The sequence below is a fragment of the Echiichthys vipera genome (assembly GCF_963691815.1).
Source record: "Echiichthys vipera genome assembly, chromosome: 9".
In the NCBI taxonomy this organism is placed as follows: domain Eukaryota; kingdom Metazoa; phylum Chordata; class Actinopteri; order Perciformes; family Trachinidae; genus Echiichthys; species Echiichthys vipera.
In genome coordinates this window covers 696,008-720,055 of record NC_139834.1, presented here as the reverse complement: position 1 = coordinate 720,055, position 24,048 = coordinate 696,008, and the positions used below count along the sequence as shown (strand labels likewise).

General features: G+C 50.1%; 1 protein-coding gene across 1 annotated transcript in view; it reads right to left on the bottom strand.

Annotated features, from left to right (window-relative positions):
- Positions 1-23,614, bottom strand: part of prkcz (protein kinase C, zeta) — a gene marked incomplete at its 5' end in the record, with an annotated part of 84,164 nt that extends 60,550 nt beyond the window's left edge. The window contains 4 exons of the mRNA XM_083920656.1: positions 16,538-16,588; positions 18,287-18,376; positions 18,488-18,609; positions 23,538-23,614. Coding sequence (XP_083776782.1) covers positions 16,538-16,588; positions 18,287-18,376; positions 18,488-18,609; positions 23,538-23,614 — 340 coding nt within the window. The remainder of the gene's footprint in view (positions 1-16,537; positions 16,589-18,286; positions 18,377-18,487; positions 18,610-23,537) is intronic.
- Positions 23,615-24,048: the final 434 nt, after the last annotated feature.

The following is a 24,048-nucleotide window of genomic DNA, read 5'->3' as shown; positions in this document are numbered from 1 at the left end:
TTTAATCCCGTTGTTATTTTCACCCTGAACTGTGTCTTTAAATGAGCCCCTTCCCACCGTCTGTCAGACACACCTCCTGGTGCTGTGTCATCGTCTTCAGTCTGCGGCCTAACAGGTAAACTAGCTCTCCGACGTAACGTTTTAATACTGAGATAGAAAAGCATCATGAGGGCAGATCCAGTGCCTCGCCCCTGGTCACTCAGCACAGGTGTGTTGCAGGAGTTACTGTTTCCAAACACTGTGATGGGGTCTGTAAAGTCCTGGTCTGTGGCCTGATGTGTGTCAGTTTCGGGGTCCCTGACCCTTAAACCACTGCTGTACTGCACATCACTAGTGTGTTGGGTTGAACCTGGCATTAAGCGAACTGTGTTGGATGAACACAGGCGATGACAAAGTGCTGGTTTCTGACCTGAACTCTCTTTATTCTGCTTTTGTGACTTTTCTATTTTTACCCGCTGGTCTGGAACTAAAGCTTTTAAGTAGCATGGCACCTGAATCTGGGTCGTACTTCCCTTCAGATGAAGAAATGTTTTACTAAGACCTGACACTTTAAACTCCATTTACCCCGTGACCAACTCCCTTTCTCCCAAACCTGCAGTGAAGACACAATGGGAGCTTTGAGGACGGGGACGTTTCATACAAAGACCCTCTGCTGCAGACCTCAGCCGTGCTCGGCTTTATGGATTTCAGTTCCTTTAAATCTATATTTATATCAGCGGCACATCTGAGGGGGTTGCCCGTGCAGCGGCGGTCTCTCAGGGAAGAGCTTATGAGATTACAGAGTTGGATGTTTCATGCAAAATTGAAAGAGGGATATTTTTTTAACCCTTGCACTGAGAACGACTCAGAGACGAACATGCTACCTACAGAGCGATCTGACTCACAGTGGGGCTGGAAGGGCGATGATCGGGACGGGTAGAGCGAGTCGGCCAATGTCCGAAGGGTCGGCGCTTCAATCCCCGTCCTGCCCTATTTATGTCATGATCGTTGTGTCCTTAGGCGAGACACTTCACCCACTTTGCCTGGTGTGAATGTGAATGACTGCTGTATGTTTGAGGAGGTGGTCGGAGGGGCCGTAGGCGCTGATTAGCCGCCACGCTCAGTAGCTGTGACTACTATGTAGCTTACCACCAACATGTAGGTCTGTGTGGATGTCTGTATATAAATCAAAGCCATAATAATAATAATAATAAGTGTATATATGTATATATATGGCACCTTTCAAAACAAATGTTACAAAGTCCCAGATAAAGGAGGTAAAACCACTTCGACATGTCTGGTGTTGTGCTCTTTGTGCTCTGTCCCTCAGCAACAACCACCTGATCTGCGGTCAGCTCTATGACATCGACACTCGGGGTGTAACTAAATATTGACACGCTTGAGTATCAAGTTATTGTGTTTTTTAAAGCTCTATCGATTCTCAGAAACTCTGTAAAGTGACATTTTAAAGGAACCCGCAGACGTGCAGGAGTGAAGCTAAAGGCATCATATGAACCTGGACGACCTAACGCAGCCGTTGGGTCCGTGACCTCTGACCTCAGGATATCTGAATGAAAATGGGTTCAATGGATACCCACCAGTCTCCCCTTCACATACATACCCACTTCATGATAACCCCATGCAGTTTAATGTAAATGCTATGAATAAAATAAAGTAGTGTTGTGATGTATCTTCAGCCCTTTGACTCTTCCACTCCAACGTAAACACATAAACACACTGCGTTTGTTCCTTATTCTGTCTCAGTTTCCTTAAATTAGATTAAAAATCCCAACATATCTCAATGTATCATCCTGCAGTCACACGTCAGTGGGATAAAGAGTAACCAGTGCAACCCAAACAGACACATGACGACAGTGTCAGCCCACCTCTCCCAAACGGGCCGTGGACGGCAAGCGTGCCGCTCCTAGACGTGGTACGGTTGCACTCACACTGGTCAAAGGAACCAGACTTTAGCCGTGAAACGTGCTGGGGCACGGGACGGAGGCACAGTGGGAGGGCGCCCTGAGTCAGACCTAGGACAGGCTAGGACAGAAATACAGAGAGGCGTCGCGTCGTTACGAATCTTTGGTCTGCACTGGGCTTGAGGCTGCTGCTCGATCGCACAGACGCTCAGCGTGGAAAACCGAGGCTGCCACATCTCTGAAAGTTGCTATTTTGCTGCAACACTTGCTTTGAACCAGATCCCGATCGGTCCTGTTGAAGATGCCCGACACACCCCAGACATGAGCTCCAGACGACTAACGCAGCTAACTATCGAGAGCAAAGGACATCAGTCGTCTGCAAACCAAACACATCCTCGCTTCCGCATTCAGATCAATGCTAGAAAGCGTCCCAGCTGCTCCGTTATCAGCAGCAGTGCGAGCATGTGGGTGTGCTGCAGTGCAGCAGGGAGGCCTGACACGTTACAACACCACTGATACTATTCCTGGAGCCAGAGATGCTTATAAGCCGAGAGGTGTGTTGAGTGTTATGGGTGTGGAGCCTGGATGCATGTCCAGCTGCTCTCATTAGTGCTAACCACGAACGACACCTGACATATGACATTCTCATTCCCTGGAAATGAGCCGCTGACGCTGGAGGCAGTTAGGCAAGGTGAGGGGAACAGTGTGTGACATCGCTGCTAAGCTCTGAAAGGGATCTGCAGCTGTGAACACAACACGGAAGATGGATTACAGTCCACCACGATGTGTTTCGCTAACTCAGATGATGTTGAATTAAAGCATAACAAGTCCGGTCTGTGTACTGACGCTCAGAACAGCTGTGGTTCTGCTCCCGGAGGACTGGATCTGTCCAGATTGTGCTTAAACCGTAACAGCAGGCAGATGCAAAAGGGTGGAACAAGATCGTTATTGTGCAAGTCACAAATAAGCCACAAGTCTTGGCTGTGACGTCTCTATTCTCAAGTCCCAAACAGGATTCCACGTCCAATCCAAGTCCTAAACCGTGTGTTTCCAGTCCTGACGGCTGATTTTCTCCAGTTCAACGATGTTTAAAACACTTTTTCCATCTTAAACAGACGTAAAATGCATTTAACAGGGCTGCATTTCAATGCATATTCAATTCATTTCACCTGATTTGCCGTGGTTAAAAGTTCGGCCTGTGAGCGTGAAGTTAATCAGTGCAGATCTTTGCATCAGTGTTACTGAAGCTCCTCCGTCAGAGTCAAAGATAAATGATGCCGTGGGAGTCGATGGTTCAAACACGTCTTTGGACTGAACTTGGATGAAGCTTAGACAACTTTAATTTCCCTTTTGCATAACGAGAAAATAGAGAGACGCTCCAGGAGCTAATGTGAGTGGCTAGCCCTTGTCCAGCTAGCTAGCATGTTAGCAACACTCGATGGCTCTTGTTTAACCCCTGCTTCTGAGGAATCTGATTGGACAGCGGCCTGGGAGGAAGAACACTTAACTGGTTTGATGCGGCCTATCACCCGCCCCCTCCTTGTCTGTCCCTCGGCCCAGCACGGCTCCGACCACAGTAAGTCATCACTGGCGTCCACCCTTTGACAGTTGAGTGTTGTGATGCGTGAAGGACCTGCGCGCTGAACCTTCTCCCTGTCACTCGCCCGGCCGCTCTTTCTCTCTCTCTCTATCACAAACAGAAGAGTTGTTGATCACAAGCTTCCTCACAATCTCACTTTATATCAACTCTGTGGACGGCACTGCAATATTTGCTGACGTCACAAAGTCTGTCATGATGGAGTTTTGATGGGATTCGATCCGGGGGCCTGCGATGATACAATATCATTCAACACGATCAGTCACATTTATATCAACTCACTCAAAGCTCCGGTCTGGCAGATGTGAATGTTTCCAACTCTCACGCCCCTCCCCCTCTACCGCCGAGCTCCTCCCTCCCGTCTAGTGCTCGTAAGTGCACAGTGGGAGAGCGCCCGCAGACAACATCAGCCAGGCGAGACGGGTCAGTTCACGCCGCTGCAACGATCTAAAACAGTTTTGTCTCACTTTGGTCTGAGCTGGTCACACCCTGTCCTTTACCCCTACGGTTCTTTTTGTGATGACTCCCAGACTCGGGTACGTCTGATCTGCAGCGCTAACGTAGCGCTGAAGCTGTAAATGCCACCTTTGTCATTGTCGGCTGTGGCACAGCAGAGCACCATTGTTCACGCTTTGACACACTGTGGTTTCTATACCGACCAGAATGATGCTTTGTGGATGACAGCCACTCTCCTGAGACAGCTCTGGGTTTGTTTAAAGACTATGTGTCGCACTGAACGCTGTCTTTTAATGAGCCATTTCACTGGAACACACAACAAGCTAAATTTTAGATTTAGGTTTTTGTGTGCGGAGGTTTGGGGGCTGGCACTGTTGCCTCTGAGGTGCTTGTGAGTCAAACATGCATCATACACTAATATATGATTATGAACTAATCATTCATTTATCTTCAACCGCTTATCCCGGGGTCAGGGTCGCGGGGGGCTGGAGCCGATCCCAGCTGACATCGGGCGTGAGGCGGGGTCCACCCTGGACAGGACGCCAGTCTATCACAGGACACATAGAGACGAACAGAGACAGACAACCATTCACACCTACGGGTGATTTAGAGTCATCAATGAACCCAACACCTGCACGTCTTTGGACTGTGGGAGGAAACCGGAGAACCCGGAGAAAACCCACGCAAACACGGGGACAACATGCACACTCCACACAGAAGGGCCCCAGCCGGGATTCAAACCTGGAACCTTCTCGCTGTGAGGTGACAGGGCTAACCACCACACCACCGTTTATGAACTGATGATTATCTTAATTGTAGATTAACGTTTGATCATTTCCTTGATGCATTCGTTATTTGGTTTATAAAATAACAGAAATGGTTGAAAACTGTGGCTGAGTGTTTCCCAAAGCCCCAGACGACGTTAACAACCTGCTGCTCTCACTGTTGTGGAAAAGCTGATGTTGATTGGTGATTTAATTAGAGTTAGATACAAAAATAACATCCTTTCACCCATGCTTCAAGACCACACATGACCCATTTCTTGTTTGTTGTCACGGTTTAAGATCTGGGAACAAAGCCACGCATCGCCATGACATCATCAATGCGTGTGACGTGTTACGGCGTGATGACGTATAGGCAGCGAGAAGCATTCTCCGAGGCCCAGGTAGTGTGAGTACAAACGGGCCTGGAGGGGGGGGCAAGGACCCTAAAGCCCGGGGCACGGGACGCACGCACAGTGGGAGGGCGCCTCCTTTTAAATCACAGCTGATTTGGACGTGGATCACTGATGAACACGTTTATAATGGTGCTTCACAGAGTTCACAGGTCACTTTCTTGGGTTATATAGGATAAGAATGCTCATCAGGGGCGTAGCACGACACAACATCAACATATCAACAAAGTGAGAGCACGGGTCCAGAGCCTTCACTAACTGTTAGCATTCAGCACATCGTTAGCATCGTTAGCCCGTCGCTAAATGGACTTTAAGGGTCTGCCGTGTTAGCTAACAGGGGGGGCTTGGACCTGGAATAGACACTAACAGGACTGGCTGTTGCTGCAGCTATGCTGAAGTAATTGGACCGTTCCCCAGCTTATACTTTAACCCTTCCTCTGCCAGCTCAGCACAACATGCACTGGGTGGAAACCATCTCTCTCCCTGGATCACTACACTGCTACTGCGCCCAGACACCGTGTGCTGCACCGGCACTTTAGTGTTTAGAGGGTAAATGACGGCGGTAAGTGACTTTAAGCATAGCGTCGGTCCAAATACAAGAGGCAGAACATGTCATTTAAAGAAGGGAGGGTTATTGCATGAACAGTAATAATCCATCTGCATAATATATGATATTACACACCAACAAGGTCCTTTTTGTTGCATAATAAGACCTTTAAATTCTTTAAAACCCAACTGAGACCCAGCTGGTGTTAAGGCAGGGGTGCAGATAGAGAGGAGAACCAGGGCAGCGGGGGTTCTGTAGCTGCTTTTCTGTCCAGGTTGCGGAGCGTGCACCTGTTTGGAACAAGAACGATATTCAAGTAGGAGCCGCAATGGAACCAGTTTCTCTCTCTCACGTGCGTCTTCCCTGGCCGTACACGGAGGCTCCTGTTTGCAGGTGCACAGCTGGAGACTGGGTCTTGGAGTCTAACCTCAGCCTAAAGTGGATCATTATCGACCAAAGGGCCTGAGGAGGGGGGGCCTGTTCTGTGGTATAAAAAGAGCTCAGTAGGTGAGAGCATAACATCTGAATGGAAGTGAACTCACTAAAGGGCTGAGCTTATTAATGATGTTGGACACATTAATCGTATGAGGCAGTGACACGGTCAGGGTGACAGCGGTGAGTGTGTCCTGCACCGTGGGCACCAGCAGACCCTTGAGAGCAGCTTGTTGCAGTTGTTAAAGAGGCAGCGGAGCCCGTCGGTGTGAGAAACAGAAGTGAGGGAAGCCAACAAACCGAGTCAAGAGGGTGTGAGGTGGAAAACAAAGTCGTGCAGTTTCCTGAATACACGCTACTGCCCCCTGCTGGGATGGATAGGTACTTCCTCTCACGCGGGCGCAGAACACGTTCGCTCGATTTTAGTCTTTTCTTTCAGTTCAGGTGCAACTCTTTGGGGGCGAGACACAGGTGACACGAGGCAATGCCTTAGATGCCACAAGCTCTCTGATGCTGGACTGAGGTGTCCGGGCCTTTAGACTAAGACCTAGTCGGACTTGGAACAGCCATTAACTTTCAATACATAACGTCTCACTGTTCAATATTGTTTCTACCCAACACTAGAAAGGGTAACTAGGGTTGGACACACAGACAGACAGACGGACTGAAACAGGGACTCAAACCGCCTGCAGAGTCCTGATTGGATCAAACAGGAAGGAGGCTGTGGGCGGGGCTTGGCCTAAACCGAACCAACACCAAAACAACCGTTGTGGCCGACCTCTGTTCACTGTTTGGTTCGATACCCGCGGACCCTTTGGTCCATCACGAAGTGTCAAAAACAAAAGCTTCAGTTAGCATCAGACGTGGAACAATCATCAGTAGTTTCCTGTTTGTTCAACACCGTACGTTAGCATGAAGTGAACCTGCATCATTCTCCGTTTAAACTGTTGGTGGATTGAACCGGCGACCCTCCGGTTCCCAGCCGAGTCCCCTATGGTCCGAGCAACTGCCGCCCCCAGGTTTCAGGATGGGACCTGACTTCTGCTTCAGCGTCACAGAGGAGATGTTTGGTGTGTGCTCAGCACTGCCCTCAGATCACACTGTACCCTAGACCAGAGGTGTGTGTGTGTGTGTGTGTGTGTGTGTGTGTGTGTGTGTGTGTGTGTGTGTGTGTGTGTGTGTGTGTGTGTGTGTGTGTGTGTGTGCACTGTGATGCTGTTGGAAGCCTGTTGTGTTTTCCTCCTGAGGGGTTTTTCACAGGTTCAGTGCAGTGATGAGAGCGTTACGTAACACTGTTGTTACGGACGCTGCTGCACTTTAGGAGCTGCATCTGTAACAACAGTCGACGAACGCTGCTCTGCTGCAGCGCTGCTCTTATGTGATGCTGTACTTTAAAACACACATGTGGTTCTTTTCTGTCTTAGTGTCCCGCTGTTTAAAAATGATTCTGAACAAAAGACAAAGTCACTGAAAAGGATCAAAATCCAAAAAATCCAACCTACACAAAAAACACATTGCTGAAACTTTCATAGGGCGCCCTCCCACTGTGCGTGCGTCCCGTGCCCCGTGCTTTAGGGTCCTTGTCCCCCCCTTTCCCCAGAGTAATCTCAGGTTTCTGGTCTGCACATGCTCCGTGGGTTCGATCCCCGCCTCCCCACTCCACTGCAGCAACTTTAGACCCGGAAACAGGAAGCAGAATCTGTTTTTAGTCGTTTTTCATCTGTTTTTACTCATTTTTCATCTGTTTTTACTCATTTTTCATCTGTTTTTACTCATTTTTCATCTGTTTTTACTCATTTTTCATCTGTTTTTACTCATTTTGAATCTGATTTCAGCCATCTTGCATCAATTTAAAGTTTATATTAAGTAATCCCCGCCCTCCCAACTCCACTGCAGCGGCTTTAGACCCAGAAACAGACGAAACCAGGAAGCAATGGCGCCCAAAACAAGGTGAAAACAACAACAACAACAACAGAGAGTTCCCTTTAAACCCAGGGAGGACTTCACCATGGCAACCAGCATCAGTACCAAGAAGAGGCGTTTGTGTCCTGGTTGTGTCCAAAAGTCGGCCATTTTGCCCACGCTGTGATTGTGACAAAGGTGAAGGTGGAAATAAAGGCGTGTTCAGAGCAGCTGGATGTTGGTGGAGCTCCACCTACTGTACCTGTGTGTGTATGTGTGTGTGTGTGTGTGTGTGTGTGTGTGTGTGTGTGTGTGTACCTGAGGAAGAGTTACTCCCTCATTTCACCGTTCAACCCCCGCACATGGACACCAGGGACCTCCAGTCAGCTGGTTGTTCCCTGAACAGGGGGAAGAACGTTTTAGGGAACTGATGGGAAACACACTGACCGACTCTCTTTCTCCTGATTTCTAAGAAACTAGTGAACGCTGTAGTCTCTCTCACCATACACTGAATCTGTGTTGGTGACAGACAAGCGAGTCAAGGGCAGAGAGAGTGTAACTGCCACCCAAGACGGCATCAATAGGCCGCCTGTTCGCTCCAGCAGAGAGAGCGAGGGGATGAGGGGATGAAAGGAGGGAGAAGAAGAATTCATTATCGGGGGTCAGGGGTGTTTTACGTCACTCCTTCAAAGCTCTTCTGACTCTTCACTGACACAAGTGAAGACAGGGAGCACGGTCTGAAGCTGTGCATTCACCTGGAGCCGCACCTGCCAGGCTCAATCAGAAATCAGGTCATCAAATATATAAAATCAAATAAATAAATGAACAAATAAATTGCTGAGATCTGGAAACAAAGTCTCAAAGTCTCATGGGTCAATTAGAAAATCAGAGAGGTTCTAAAGTAACAGTCCATCCTGAGTGTCTGAACCTCTTTCAGAGATAAAACTGAAAACAAATGAAATGTTGCTTACACTCCCTGTAACTACGGTACCAAGACAAACTTATCCAAGTTTGTCTGTGTCCTCTAGGAGACTAAAGGTGTGCTAAAGTGTCCTCTAGGAGCATAAACGTGTGTTAAAGTGTCCTCTAGGAGCATAAACGTGTGCTAAAGTGTCCTCTAGGAGACTAAACGTGTGCTAAAGTGTCCTCTAGGAGCATAAACGTGTGTTAAAGTGTCCTCTAGGAGCATAAACGTGTGCTAAAGTGTCCTCTAGGAGCATAAACGTGTGTTAAAGTGTCCTCTAGGAGCATAAACGTGTGCTAAAGTGTCCTCTAGGAGCATAAACGTGTGTTAAAGTGTCCTCTAGGAGCATAAACGTGTGTTAAAGTGTCCTCTAGGAGCATAAACGTGTGCTAAAGTGTCCTCTAGGAGCATAAACGTGTGTTAAAGTGTCCTCTAGGAGCATAAACGTGTGCTAAAGTGTCCTCTAGGAGCATAAACGTGTGTTAAAGTGTCCTCTAGGAGCATAAACGTGTGCTAAAGTGTCCTCTAGGAGCATAAACGTGTGTTAAAGTGTCCTCTAGGAGCATAAACGTGTGCTAAAGTGTCCTCTAGGAGCATAAACGTGTGTTAAAGTGTCCTCTAGGAGCATAAACGTGTGTTAAAGTGTCCTCTAGGAGCATAAACGTGTGTTAAAGTGTCCTCTAGGAGCATAAACGTGTGTTAAAGTGTCCTCTAGGAGCATAAACGTGTGCTAAAGTGTCCTCTAGGAGCATAAACGTGTGTTAAAGTGTCCTCTAGGAGCATAAACGTGTGTTAAAGTGTCCTCTAGGAGCCTAAACGTGTGTTAAAGTGTCCTCTAGGAGCCTAAACGTGTGCTAAAGTGTCCTCTAGGAGCATAAACGTGTGTTAAAGTGTTCTCTAGGAGACTAAACGTGTGTTAAAGTGTCCTCTAGGAGCCTAAACATGTGTTAAAGTGTCCTCTAGGAGCCTAAACATGTGTTAAAGTGTCCTCTAGGAGCATAAACGTGTGTTAAAGTGTCCTCTAGGAGCATAAACGTGTGTTAAAGTGCCCTCTTCAGTGGCGAGGACGTGCTATACTGTATGTGCCCCTGTGCTCGGGGCGGCCGGTGGAACAGTGGTTAGAGCAGTCGCCCCATGTAAATAGGCTGAAGGTCCTTGAGGCAGCGTCCGCAGGTTCGACCCCCCTCTCTCTCATCCCATTTCCTGTCTGTCCTACAAAAATAAAGGCCTGAAAAACTGCCAAAAAATAAATCTGTAAAGAAAAGTGTGTGCACGCCACTGCTCTGTAGTCGAGTTGACTCTAAACATCTCTTCTCCACCAACGTCCAGTATTCAGTAATAACTGTGACACACTCAGAGACGTTTGAGCCTCTGCTGTTCGGATCCTTTACGCTCGTGACCGGACGCTGAGCTGACGGGCGCTGATGCATGTGCGGTGTAATGGTTTGGGGCAGGTGCTTAGAGCAGCGCGGAGACAGAATCATCCAACATGAGGAGAACAGATGCAGCTCCATCTTCACTTTAGTGATTCATCATCACTCACGTATCACGAGAGGGTTCCTGTGCCGCGGGGAGCCAGACGTCCGTGGAGTCTGGTGGTCTCCGCTTAACCAGCTTAACAAACTCCAGGCTGACTGAAGCTCCCTAACGCAGCCCCCACGGGCACGCTAACCCCTACAGAAGGAACCCTGGTAAAGAGCTGCAGCTGCTGATGTGCAGAGATAAACATCCACTAACAACATCATGGAGCATCTCATATCAAGCACTGCATTGCAGACTGAGCTGTTAGCATTATCCATGAAGCGCTATTTATAGGTCAGTGTCCAGTCAGCAAAACGGAGACACAGGGAAGTATCTTCTAACCAGTCACACACACACACACACACACACACACACACACACACACACACACACACACACACACACAGCCACAGTCCCACTCAGGCTCATAAATAGTCGGAAACAGCGAAGGATCAATGCACAGGATGACTCAGATCCGCCACGGCTCCAAACAGCCCCTAATGCCCCCAGACCACAGAGAAGTGAGACGTAATACTCCAGCCCTGTCTTCACCCAGCAGCCCTGCACAGATCAGCCCTGCACGGATCAGCCCTGCACAGAGCAGCCCTGCACAGAGCAGCCCTGCACCCAGCAGCCCTGCACCCAGCAGCCCTGCACAGAGCAGCCCTGCACCCAGCAGCCCTGCACCCAGCAGCCCTGCACCCAGCAGCCCTGCACAGAGCAGCCCTGCACAGAGCAGCCCTGCACAGAGCAGTCCTGCACAGAGCAGCCCTGCACAGAGCAGCCCTACACCCAGCAGTCCTGCACAGAACAGCCCTGCACAGATCAGCCCTGCACAGAGCAGTCCTGCACAGAGCCGCCCTGCACAGAGCAGCCCTGCACCCAGCAGCCCTGCACAGAGCGGCCCTGCACAGAGTCGGCCTGCACAGAGCAGCCCTGCACAGATCAGCCCTGCACAGAGCCGCCCTGCACAGATCAGCCCTGCACAGATCAACCCTGCACAGAGCAGCCCTGCACAGAGCAGCCCTGCACAGATCAGCCCTGCACAGAGCAGCCCTGCACAGATCAGCCCTGCACAGAGGCGACCAAGGACGGAGGCTGGATGTTTAAGTGCTTTGTCACTTTAGGCAAAAACACACTCAAAGGAAAAGGTGCTGAGCCTTTACCACCAGCTCAGCATCGTCACAATAACACAAGCTAACGCAGAGACAACGGATCCTGGGAGAGGAGGAAGGAGGAACACTCAGCCTGGACCCCAGAACCGCAGACACGCTAAGAAGCAGCTATCAGCGTCAGGGCAAAGGGAAACTCTGGGGTCGAATCAACCCAGGGTCTATTTTGGCAAATACATTGTGTCGCCTCACAGCGAGAGGGTTCCTGGTTTGAATCCCTTCTGTGTGGAGTTTGCATGTTGTCCCCGTGTGTGCGTGGGTTCTCTCCGGGTTCTCCGGTTTCCTCCCACAGTCCAAAGACGTGCAGGTGTTCGGTTCATTGATGACTCTAAATCACCCGTAGGTGTGAATGGTTGTCTGTCTCTGTTCGTCTCTATGTGTCCTGTGATAGACTGGCGTCCTGTCCAGCCTCAGCCTCCCTCTCCTCCCCTCTCCTCTCTCTCTCCTCCCCCCTCAGCCTCCCTCTCCTCTCTCTCTTCTCTCTCCTCTCTCTCCTCCCCTCTCCTCTCCCTCAGCCTCCTGTCTACTAGTCTCTGTCATTATCACACAAACGGAAAACTACCAGGAACCGTTAAAAAGATCCGCCTGTGTCAGAAATACACTTCACTACAGGTGCAAGAGCTGAAAGAGAGAGCAGCAGAGGAGGAAGCATCCTCATTCTCTGTCCTACATTTCCCATAATGCAACGTCATAGTGTCCTGATAAACCTGGGAAACACCCAGGTCGTTCAAACTTCATGCCCACAGTCCTGATGACATCACCGAGGTCATTTTGTCCCGCGGATCCACAGAAGACATTATACCTTTGTTTTCACAGACTGAGCTTGGTATAACTATGACAACAGGTCCTGGTGTGTGAAACTGAAATGGAGACAACTGTGGTAGACGTAGAGAGGAAACTGAGCACAACTACCAGGTACTCACACACACATAGACACACACACACACACAGTACATGGTTTGTCTGCAGAGTTAGCAAATTAAGGCTCGTTCCTGCTCCGTGTGTGAACACAGACGTGTGTTCTCCTGGTTCCTGCTCCGTGTGTGAACACAGACGTGTGTTCTCCTGGTTCCTGCTCCGTGTGTGAACACAGACGTGTGTTCTCCTGGTTCCTGCTCCGTGTGTGAACACAGACGTGTGTTCTCCTGGTTCCTGCTCCGTGTGTGAACACAGACGTGTGTTCTCCTGGTTCCTGCTCCGTGTGTGAACACAGACGTGTGTTCTCCTGGTTCCTGCTCCGCGTGTGAACACAGACGTGTGTTCTCCTGGTTCCTGCTCCGTGTGTGAACACAGACGTGTGTTCTCCTGGTTCCTGCTCCGTGTGTGAACACAGACGTGTGTTCTCCTGGTTCCTGCTCCGTGTGTGAACACAGACGTGTGTTCTCCTGGTTCTTGCTCCGTGTGTGAACACAGACGTGTGTTCTCCTGGTTCCTGCTCCGTGTGTGAACACAGACGTGCGTTCTCCTGGTTCCTGCTCCGTGTGTGAACACAGACGTGCGTTCTCCTGGTTCCTGCTCCGTGTGTGAACACAGACGTGTGTTCTCCTGGTTCTCCTCGTCTCTGTCCTCGTGCTTTCTTGCTCCTTCACGTTGAATGGACGTTGATCCAAACTTCCTCTAGAGGGCGTCGCTCACATTCAGAAGTTCCTCCAGTAAAGTTTGACCCCAACAAAGATGGAGGCGATGGAGGAGAGAAGCGTCCTGGGTCAAAATGGCGGCAGCGTTGTAGACGGCGGTGCTCTGTGAGACACTAAAGACGTCCCAGAGTGTGGACGGAGAATTCCACACGTTGGTTTGACAGATGAGACAAAGTGACGACCGACGTCTCTTTCAGTGTTTCAGGACGTCCGTCAGGGCTTCGATGACTCACTCGCTCCTGATGTTCACGCCACTTTTTTGTGTCCGGTGCTCGACACTGCCCCCACAGTTTCAGGTGGTACTGCAGCGTTTGCTCCGTATCTGTACGCGTCCGTCAGCTTTCAGGATACGCACAGAAATACGGAGGAAGTGGACGCGGAGCACGCACAGAAGGCTGCGTCTGCGTCTAACGCGGAGCACGCACAGAAGGCTGCGTCTGCGTCTAACGCGGAGCACGCACAGAAGGCTGCGTCTGCGTCTAACGCGGAGCACGCACAGAAGGCTGCGTCTGCGTCTAACGCGGAGCACGCACAGAAGGCTGCGTCTGCGTCTAACGCGGAGCAGGACGGAGCCTTTAGAAAGCATCAGGTTTTTGAAGGTCAATATTAACGTTGCTATTTTTTAAAAACAAAGTTGCCGTCGTCAGTATTTGGTCGTGTAATTTGTCTTTAAACCATTTTTATAAAACAAACATTACATCAAAATAAAACTTCAGAGGAAACGCAGCCTGTTAGCATCGTTCTCCTGCATCCTAGCACACAACACATCTGATCCAAGACCAGCACCAGCCCAAGATAATGGTTCAACTATACGCCGCCATAACAATGCAGCCTTCACACACGCACACACACACACACACACACACGCGCACGCACGCCAACGCCGTGTCTCACTCATCAGCAGGTGCAGCCTCCGGGTGAGCGGCCGAGCAGACGTCCTTCCAACACAGTGAAGGAAGCTAGCAGCAGCCATGCTAACAGCGCTAGCACACAACACCTGCCTGCAGTGCGTGACACGACATGAATCAATCACAAATTAGGATCATGAAGGCGGATACACACACACACACACGCACGCACACACACACACACACACGCACATGCACACACACACACACAAGAATCCAGGCTAGCACACACTCGTCCACATCCATTGTCTCGGGGTTTGGCTGGAAACACACAGATTGAGCAAAAGACAGATGGATGGATGGAGGGACGGGTGGATGGATGGAGGGATGGAGGGATGGATGGATGGATGGATGCAGAGGTAGATAGCTCACCGGTTTGCCTTCTTCCTTTCTCTCCACCTCTTTCAGCACATTATCCAAGGATCAGTGTGTGTGTGTGTGTGTGTGTGTGTGTGTGTACATGTGTGTGTATGTGTGTATGAGTGTGGTGAGCCGGCAATGATACACACTGCTACATCCCCTCCTCTTCCTCCCTCTGACGATCCCTCCCTCCCTCTCTCTCTCTCTCTCTCCTCCCTGGGATTTATTTAATTCATCCCCCTCCCTCCCTCCCTCTCTCTCTCTCCTCCCTGGGATTTATTTAATTCATTCCTCTCTCTCTCTCTCTCTCTCCTCACAGCTGATGGAGTTGCCTTGCTTCTCTCTCTCCCTTTCTCCCTCCTTCCTCTTCTGGGACTTGTCGTTTCCCTGTTTTTGTTTTTTTTTGGCGTGAAAGATCCAAAAATAGACGAGAAAAGGAAAGAAACGGAGCGACTGCTTTGTATATTAAGCGCTGATATCTGCACCGTGCTCTCTCTCTCTCTCTCTCTCTCTCTCCCCCCTCCCTCCCTCCTCTCTCTCTCTCTCTCTCTCTCCCCTCCCTCCCTCCCTCCCTCTCTCTCTCTCTCTCTCCCTCCCTCCCTCTCTCTCTCTCTCTCTCTCTCTCTCTCTCGTTCCCAGTGTCCCTCGCCCGCCCGTGTCTCGTGTGATGCAGCAGCACTTTAGGCTCCTCCCTGGAGAGACAGCGGTGCCACACAGCTGAGCGAGAGAGAGAGAGAGAGAGAGAGAGAGAGAGAGAGGGGGATGCTGGGAAAAAACTGGTGGCCGTGGGAGGGGGGAGCGGAGGGTGGGGCTGTGGGTGGATGGGAGGTGCTTGGTGGTGGTGGTGGGGGGGGGGCTGGAGAATCCGGTGCACAGCCGGGCATCATCCAGGATTTGACAGCCTCCCCCCTCCCTCCACTCTCTCTCCCCACAGGGGGGGGGGGGGGGGGGGGGGGGGGGGGGGGGTCTATTGTTGCCGTCTCTACCTTTAGATCAGCCTTAAGAACCTCCGTCAGTTTAAAGCACAGTTTTTACATCAATTACAAACATTTACTGAACGGATATTCAGGTTAAAGCACCTCCAGACTGTTTGCACACAGAGCCACGTTCACCCAGAGGGACGGATTCACTTTAACACTCGTTTAAATGAGTATTAAGGCTTTAGCCCCTTGGCCCGGGGGCTAAGAGCGCCCTCCCACTGTGCCTCCGTCACAGGTTAGAGCGCCCTCCCACTGTGCGTGCGTCCCGTGCCCCGTGCTTTAGGGTCCTTGTCCCCCCCTCCAGGCCCGTTTGTACTCACACTACCTGGGCCTCGGAGAATGCTCCTTGCTGCCTATACGTCATCACGCCGTAACACGTCACACGCATTGATGACGTCATGGCGATGCGTGGCTTTGTTTCCAGATCTTTCCGTAGACCTCGGAGTTTTTGTGCGTCTTGTCGACTGTTTTTGAATCTTTTCATCGACCAAATCTGCAGTAAACACTCCACCTCCGCATCACACCAACGTGAACCTTTCACCGCCATTGTTTGAAATGTCCGCGCATGGTCCCTCCTTCTTTTTTCTACGTCCCAACAGGCGCACAGGAAATGACCTCAGAACCGCCGTAGGCCTCGTGCTCGTACACGTGCGCACGCTCGTGCTCGTACACGTGCAAACGTGCTTTACTAAAGCCCACCTCTCTCAAACGGGCCGTGGACGGCAAGCGTGCCGCTCCTAGACGTGGTACGGTTGCACTCACACTGGTCAAAGGAACCAGACTTTAGCCGTGACACGTGCTGGGGCACGGCACGGAGGCACAGTGGGAGGATGCCCTCAGCCTCCGTTTGACTGACTTTGCTCGACTGGAGCAGAAAACTGCCTGTTTCTCTGTGATTCTGAGCCCAGTGTTGACTCTGAATCATGGCTGACTCAGGGTCAGTCTCCTGGAAGCAGATAAAGTGTGAAGAGAGCGGATTGACTCACTGTCCTCTCCGGGGCAGGGCAGGCCGGGCCGCTCCGGGTCACTGGGGAACACTGCAACACACAGACACGCACCATTACTGCTTCAATGCTCCTGACGCCAAACAGAGGAAAATATGAAACCTGACCCTCACCCAGGAGACAAACACCGGGATTTATTTAAATAAAAACTGTGTAGAGAAGAAATGTATGAATAAATGTTTGCATTAAGTCTGAGCGCCTCGTCAGTCCTTAAATGTTGCTTTCTGTGGCGTTTTAAGTCTCCTAAAGTAATAATAATAATAATATTAATAACTTTATTTGTATAAAAAACAGCAGTTTACAAAGTGCTTTGACACACACTGTATATATCTATATATATATATATATATATATTTATATTTGAGGAGCTCTTTTCCAAACGCTATAAATCCATTTTTTTACCCACACATTTGGTTCATATTCATTAATCTTGTCAGAATGTTTTTAAGGCTCAGTCTGAACGTGTTAAATCAAACACCAATATAGTTGATAATAAATCTGATGTCTATTTTGTAAAATTCATCATCAGATCGTGCGGTGACGGCTTCTCGGCTTGACAGAAACCGGTCGCAGCAGCCTTGAGTTCGCGTCCCACTGTGGGAATCAACCCGACACCTGAGTGACCAAACTTCTGTTGTGGTTGTTTGTGGTTGTGTCGGTCCAGTCGGCGTCTTCTACCCCCAGGCGTACGTCACACTGGCTCATCCAGGCCATCAAAAGCGTTTATGTAGTTTGAAGCACTCATTTTGTAGACGGACGAAACAAAAAACTCTCCCGCTTCAGAGCGCCGCCATGTTGGATCACATAGAACGCTCACTGGATTCTGATTGGTCGAGAGGACGTACGCGATACGTCCTCTCGACCTAAGGCTAAAAATAGGTTTGGCGCTGGTCGCGGTTTGGAAAGAAACTGCATCTTTAGACCATTTTAAACAGGAAATAAAGCGATTTGACATGAAAAGGTTCTGTAACAGCAAAGTGGCTCAAACTCATTTGTTTTACATTTGGCTTTTATCTCGTTTTGGAAAAGAGCTCTTCATTTACAGTTTCAACAAAACAAATATTAATATTAATAATAATAGTGAAATCCAGCAGGTGCAACAAAACCATATTCACACATTATTGTATAGAAAGAAGTGTCATCATTAACGGACAAAGGGAATCATTATTATCTTAAGGTGCGAAGAAAGATTAAAAGCTTAAAGACGACCTCACAGGAAAGAGGCACAGGCTCACGTCTGTGACTCTGGGGCTCGACCTCCACGAGCCTTAAACGCACACGGAGCGACGGCGTCCGTTAAAGCATGGAGAAGCTGCTGAGTCCTGCAGCAGCTGGAGGCCGGAGACGCACTGTTGGGACTTTTGGTTCAAGTCCAAATAAAAAGACATCAATTGTTTCTAAAATGTAGCACTTAAGGAGGTTTTGCCTCTTTGATGGCAACTGTTGGGTCGCCGGTTCGAGTCCCTGTGTGGACCATGAATGGAGCAGTTCATCTCCAGCCTCCGAGGTGCTGTTGAGCAAGGCACCGAACCCCCAACTGCTCTGGGCGCTGATCCATTGGCAGCTCTGACATCTCTCTGTTAACTGCATTTATAAAGGTCCTGTTTGTGCGTGTGTGTGTGTGTGTGTGTTTTTGTGTGTGTGTGTGTGTGTGTGTGTGTGTGTGTGTGTGTGTGTGTGTTAGTGTGTGCGCTGGGGACTACTTTCTCTGGGTGGGACCACTAAACTCACCGTGCAGCAGGAGTCCCGACCTCTTGGTTCGATTGTAAATACGAAACGCCTCCTCCAGCTCCATCTGGGACGAGATGGTACAAGGGTCCCCTACACACACACACACACACACACACACACACACACACACAGTTGGACTTATGGACCCAGCAGGGGTACTCAGGACCAGAGGGACCCCGCAGGCTGATGAAGAGTACCCACCTTCATCGTCGATCCACTTGAGCGTGATGGGCTGCTGCCTGGCAACGCTGCACATCGCTCTCACCTCCTCACGCAACTCCACGAAGGTTAGTGTCGCTGCCAGGTCTGTGATCAGCATGTCCCTGCACACACACACACACAGACACACACACACACACACAGGAAAGGTCACGGTTGAGTCACTCTGTGTACGGTCAAGTAAACCTCCCTCTGGTCCGATGTTGCAGACTCACTCCAGGTCACTGCCTGGTTAGTTTCACTGGTGTCGGGACAGGAGGTCAGAGTGTGTGTGGCTCGACAGAGTGTTTGGATCAGAGTTAACGACACACACACACACACACACACACACACACACACACACACACACACACACACACACACACACACACACACACACACACACACACACACACACACACACACACACACACACACACACACACACACACACACACACACACACACACACACACACACACACACACACACACACACACACACACACACACACACACACTGCAGAACAGTGTGACTCACTGGGCATGTCTGCTGTGTCGGCTCAGCTGTTCACCAGCGTGCACAGATGTTCACTGGAACATGAGGACGATACACACACACATCATGCAGGTGTTAAACGGTCAAAAGAGGCCCACGTGACCATGGTCTGTCCTGACCCGTCAGCCCCGTTTCAAACGTTAGACCCCTGAACCCCCGTCTGAACAGGACTCGAGATGAGTCTGACGGACGCTTCACTCACATAAACATTTACATATGGAGATCTAATCTCTCCACCTGGTCCTGGGTCTTCCCCGAGGCCTCCTCCCAGCTGGACGTGCCTGGAACACCTCCCTAGGGAGGCGCCCAGGGTTCATCCAGACCAGATGATCCTGAACCACCTCAACTGGCTCCTTTCAACACAAAGGAGCAGCGGCTCTACTCCGAGTTCCTCACGGATGCTGAACTTCTCCCCCTCTCTCTAAGGGAGACTCCAGACCCCCTCCTGAGGAAACACAGTTCACACGCTTGGACCTGGACCTGGTTCTTTGGGTCCTGACCTGGACCTGGTTCTGTGGGTCCTGACCTGGACCTGGTTCTTTGGGTCCTGACCTGGACCTGGTTCTGTGGGTCCTGACCTGGACCTGGTTCTTTGGGTCCTGACCTGGACCTGGTTCTTTGGGTCCTGACCCAGCTTTCATAACTTTAACTTGTGTCTATATTCTAATATTTGAACTCTACTTCACACCGAGCGCAGGTGCATCTCCGGCCTCGTTGTTGCCACAGCGACAATAAAGACTTTGACTTCTGCACTCATTTGAATCCTGACGCTGTAAACTCGGCACACACACACACACACACACACACACACACACACACACACCGGCTGGCACCAAAGGCCATAAATGACTTCCACCTGTTTTTAAAAGACAGGAAGCTCAAAGTGTCTGGATTTTCAAACCCCCTCGTCAGTGGACAACTAAACTAAGGGTGTGTGTGTGTGTGTGTGTGTGTGTGTGTGTGTGTGTGTGTGTGTGTGTGTGTGTGTGTGTGTGTGTGTGTGTGTGTTCAGCCTCAGCAGCCTCCCTCGCTGCTCTGCTGCCGGCTGAGTACGATCATCAGGGCGGGACACGATCACACAACAGTGCAGCTGCTGAGAGTCGAGGTCTGCAGGGAGCCTGAGCCACAAACAGCAGCACCTGAAGCACCTGAAGCACCTGAAGCACCTGAAGCACCTGAAGCACCTGAAGCACCTGAAGCACCTGAAGCACCTGAAGCACCTGAAACACCTGAAGCACCTGAAGCACCTGAAACACCTGAAGCACCTGAAGCACCTGAAGCACCTGAAGCACCTGAAGCACCTGAAGCACCTGAAGCACCTGAAGCACCTGAAGCACGCACCGTGTGCAGTGACGCGGCCCGCGTGAGGAGTGTGTGACGAGTGTTTATGACGAGTGTTTGTTGGACTCTGACAGGGTGGAGCAGCTTGTTTCCCAGCAGGCACTGCTCCACACACTCCACACACTCCACACCCACACACACGTCGATGAGGCTGCTGTCACAGAAATGAGAGAAGTGCACAGTTAGAGTTGTGTTCACAGGTGCGATGTGTCACCAGGGACGTTGTGGAGGCGTGGGGATAAGAACGCTCTGTACTGTTGAAGTCAGCTGATCGTGGCGGTGGCCGACCTTTGCACCATCCTATCACCAGACTGACCTTTGACCCCTCTGAAGGAAGCGTCTCCGTCACCTAGAGCTCAGATACTGTGCTGTCCATGTGTGTGTTTGGTCCACACCCAACACACATAACACACACTGTTAATGGGTTTCAATTCAATTCAGTTTTATTTACAGTGCCAAATCATAACATATGAGTAACAGTGATAACAGCAGCAGGAAGCGCCATGCAGGACCACGGCAGCAGGCACCACCACCATCAGCAGAGACCTGCACACACACAGGACCACGCCAGCAGGCACCACCACCATCAGCAGAGACCTGCACACACACACAGGACCACGGCAGCAGGCACCACCACCATCAGCAGAGACCTACACACACACAGGACCACGGCAGCAGGCACCACCACCATCAGCAGAGACCTGCACACAGGACCACGGCAGCAGGCACCACCACCATCAGCAGATACCTACACACACACACAGAACCACGGCAGCAGGCACCACCACCATCAGCAGAGACCTACACACACACACAGGACCACGGCAGCAGGCACCACCACCATCAGCAGAGACCTGCACACAGGACCACGGCAGCAGGCACCACCACCATCAGCAGAGACCTACACACACAGAGAACCACGGCAGCAGGCACCACCACCATCAGCAGAGACCTGCACACACACACAGGACCATGGCAGCAGGCACCACCACCATCAGCAGAGACCTGCACACAGGACCATGGCAGCAGGCAGGGGGAAGCGTCATAAATATGTGCTGTGGTCACGCTTCACGTCCGAGTGTGGGTTTTTATAAAGTTTTAACCATTTTAAAGTATTAAAAAGAGGCGTATCTATACTGGATCCTCGTAGCTCCGCCCCCTCTCCGTAAAGAGACGAGCTGGAGCTGACAGGTCACCGACTTTACGATCGAGTGGATCAGAAAGATCAGGAGCTCTTTAGGAAATGTTTGAAAATAACACCACAACTCACAACCCGGAAGGTTCTGACCCACCACCGGCCGCTGATGATGATGAGGTCACTGCACTGACACACACCACACACCTGCTACAGAAGACGCTCAGTTCTGGTTCACACTCTCAGTCTCTCAGTGATGTCAGCTAAGCTAACAGTGCTAAGCTAGCTCACGTTAGCTGCCGTGGTCGCACACAGGAAATGAACTGTGCTCTTATTGTGAAACCTAAGTCGCTGTAACCATGGCAACCTGATGAATGTAAAGGTCAGGTGTGTGAGAGGGAAATAACCTCAGCTCTCTTCAGGAGGTGAAGGTTGTGACGGTGCAGAAACACTCAAGTGTTACGCGTCTGTTTGCTCTCGTGTGTCTTTACTTTGGCCGAGCTTCAGAAGCTTCTGGACTTTCTCTCCATTGTTCACTCGACTCGTTTAGTTTGGATCCACAGGAACCGCTTTACTCTGACACCGGCACCAGGACGCCAGGACAAAGGCATCAAACGTGCGGTTCACAGCATCTGGGGTGTGATAAAAGATCAAGCGTCTGAGAGTGAAGTCCTGAGAGTTAGGGCGCCCTCCCACTGTGCCTCTGTCCCGTGCCCCAGCACGTGTCACGGCTAAAGTCTGGTTCCTTTGACCAGTGTGAGTGCAACCGTACCACTTATGCTCCTAGAGGACACTTTAGCACACGTTTATGCTCCTAGAGGACACTTTAACACGTTTAAGCTCCTAGAGGACACTTTAACACACGTTAATGCTCCTAGAGGACACTTTAACACACGTTTATGCTCCTAGAGGACACTTTAACACACGTTTAAGCTCCTAGAGGACACTTTAACACACGTTTATGCTCCTAGAGGACACTTTAACACACGTTAATGCTCCTAGAGGACACTTTAACACACGTTTATGCTCCTAGAGGACACTTTAGCACACGTTTATGCTCCTAGAGGACACTTTAACACACGTTTATGCTCCTAGAGGACACTTTAGCACACGTTTATGCTCCTAGAGGACACTTTAACACACGTTTATGCTCCTAGAGGACACTTTAACACACGTTTATGCTCCTAGAGGACACTTTAGCACACGTTTATGCTCCTAGAGGACACTTTAGCACTCGTTTATGCTCCTAGAGGACACTTTAACACACGTTTAGGCTCCTAGAGGACACTTTAACACACGTTTAGGCTCCTAAAGGACACTTTAACACACGTTTATGCTCCTAGAGGACACTTTAGCACACGTTTATGCTCCTAGAGGACACTTTAGCACACGTTTATGCTCCTAGAGGACACTTTAACACACGTTTATGCTCCTAGAGGACACTTTAGCACACGTTTATGCTCCTAGAGGACACTTTAACACACGTTTATGCTCCTAGAGGACACTTTAGCACACGTTTATGCTCCTAGAGGACACTTTAACACACGTTTATGCTCCTAGAGGACACTTTAGCACACGTTTATGCTCCTAGAGGACACTTTAACACACGTTTATGCTCCTAGAGGACACTTTAACACACGTTTATGCTCCTAGAGGACACTTTAGCACACGTTTATGCTCCTAGAGGACACTTTAACACACATTTATGCTCCTAGAGGACACTTTACCACAAGTTTAGTCTCCTAGAGAACGCTTTCAGGTGTTTCCTCTGGTCTCAGACCTCACAGACCCCAGATCAGCCCACAGGTGTTTGGTCTCAGACCCTACAGCACCTCACAGACCCCAGATCAGCCTCACAGGTGTCAGGTCTCAGACCCTACAGTGCCTCACAGACCCCAGATCAGCCTCACAGGTGTTTGGTCTCAGACCCTACAGTACCTCACAGACCCCAGATCAGCCCCACAGGTGTTCCCTCTGGTCTCAGACCTCACAGACCCCAGATCCGCTCCCAGTACTCACCCACAGTAATGTGCTTTGATCTTGACCGACCCCGGGTCCAGGTCCATTATGGATCCGAGTGTCGCGTGCATATGCATTGCTGAAACGTTACCGGGTCGGACCCGGACTCGGTACTTCCGGTCCCGTCTTCAGGTCAAAGTTTCCCGTTTCATGGCGGAGGAAGAAGAAACGTTCAGTCCAAACTTTCTGTGGTCGGAGGCAGAGGAGGATGTGTCACAGGGCTCCTCACCATGGTCCCGTTTCCGCTTAGCCTTTCAAAATAAAACACAGACTCACAGACAAACACGGTGCTGATGAAATGTGCTTTTTTTTAATGGAGAGGAGACAGAAACGGTGTTTTTGTGTATGATACAAGATATTATTTCAAAGTTTGAACATGATGACACATCACTATAGTTATTTATATTTCTATATTTATTATTATCACTTTAGCACACGTTTATGCTCCTAGAGGACACTTTAACACACGTTTATGCTCCTAGAGGACACTTTAACACACGTTTATGCTCCT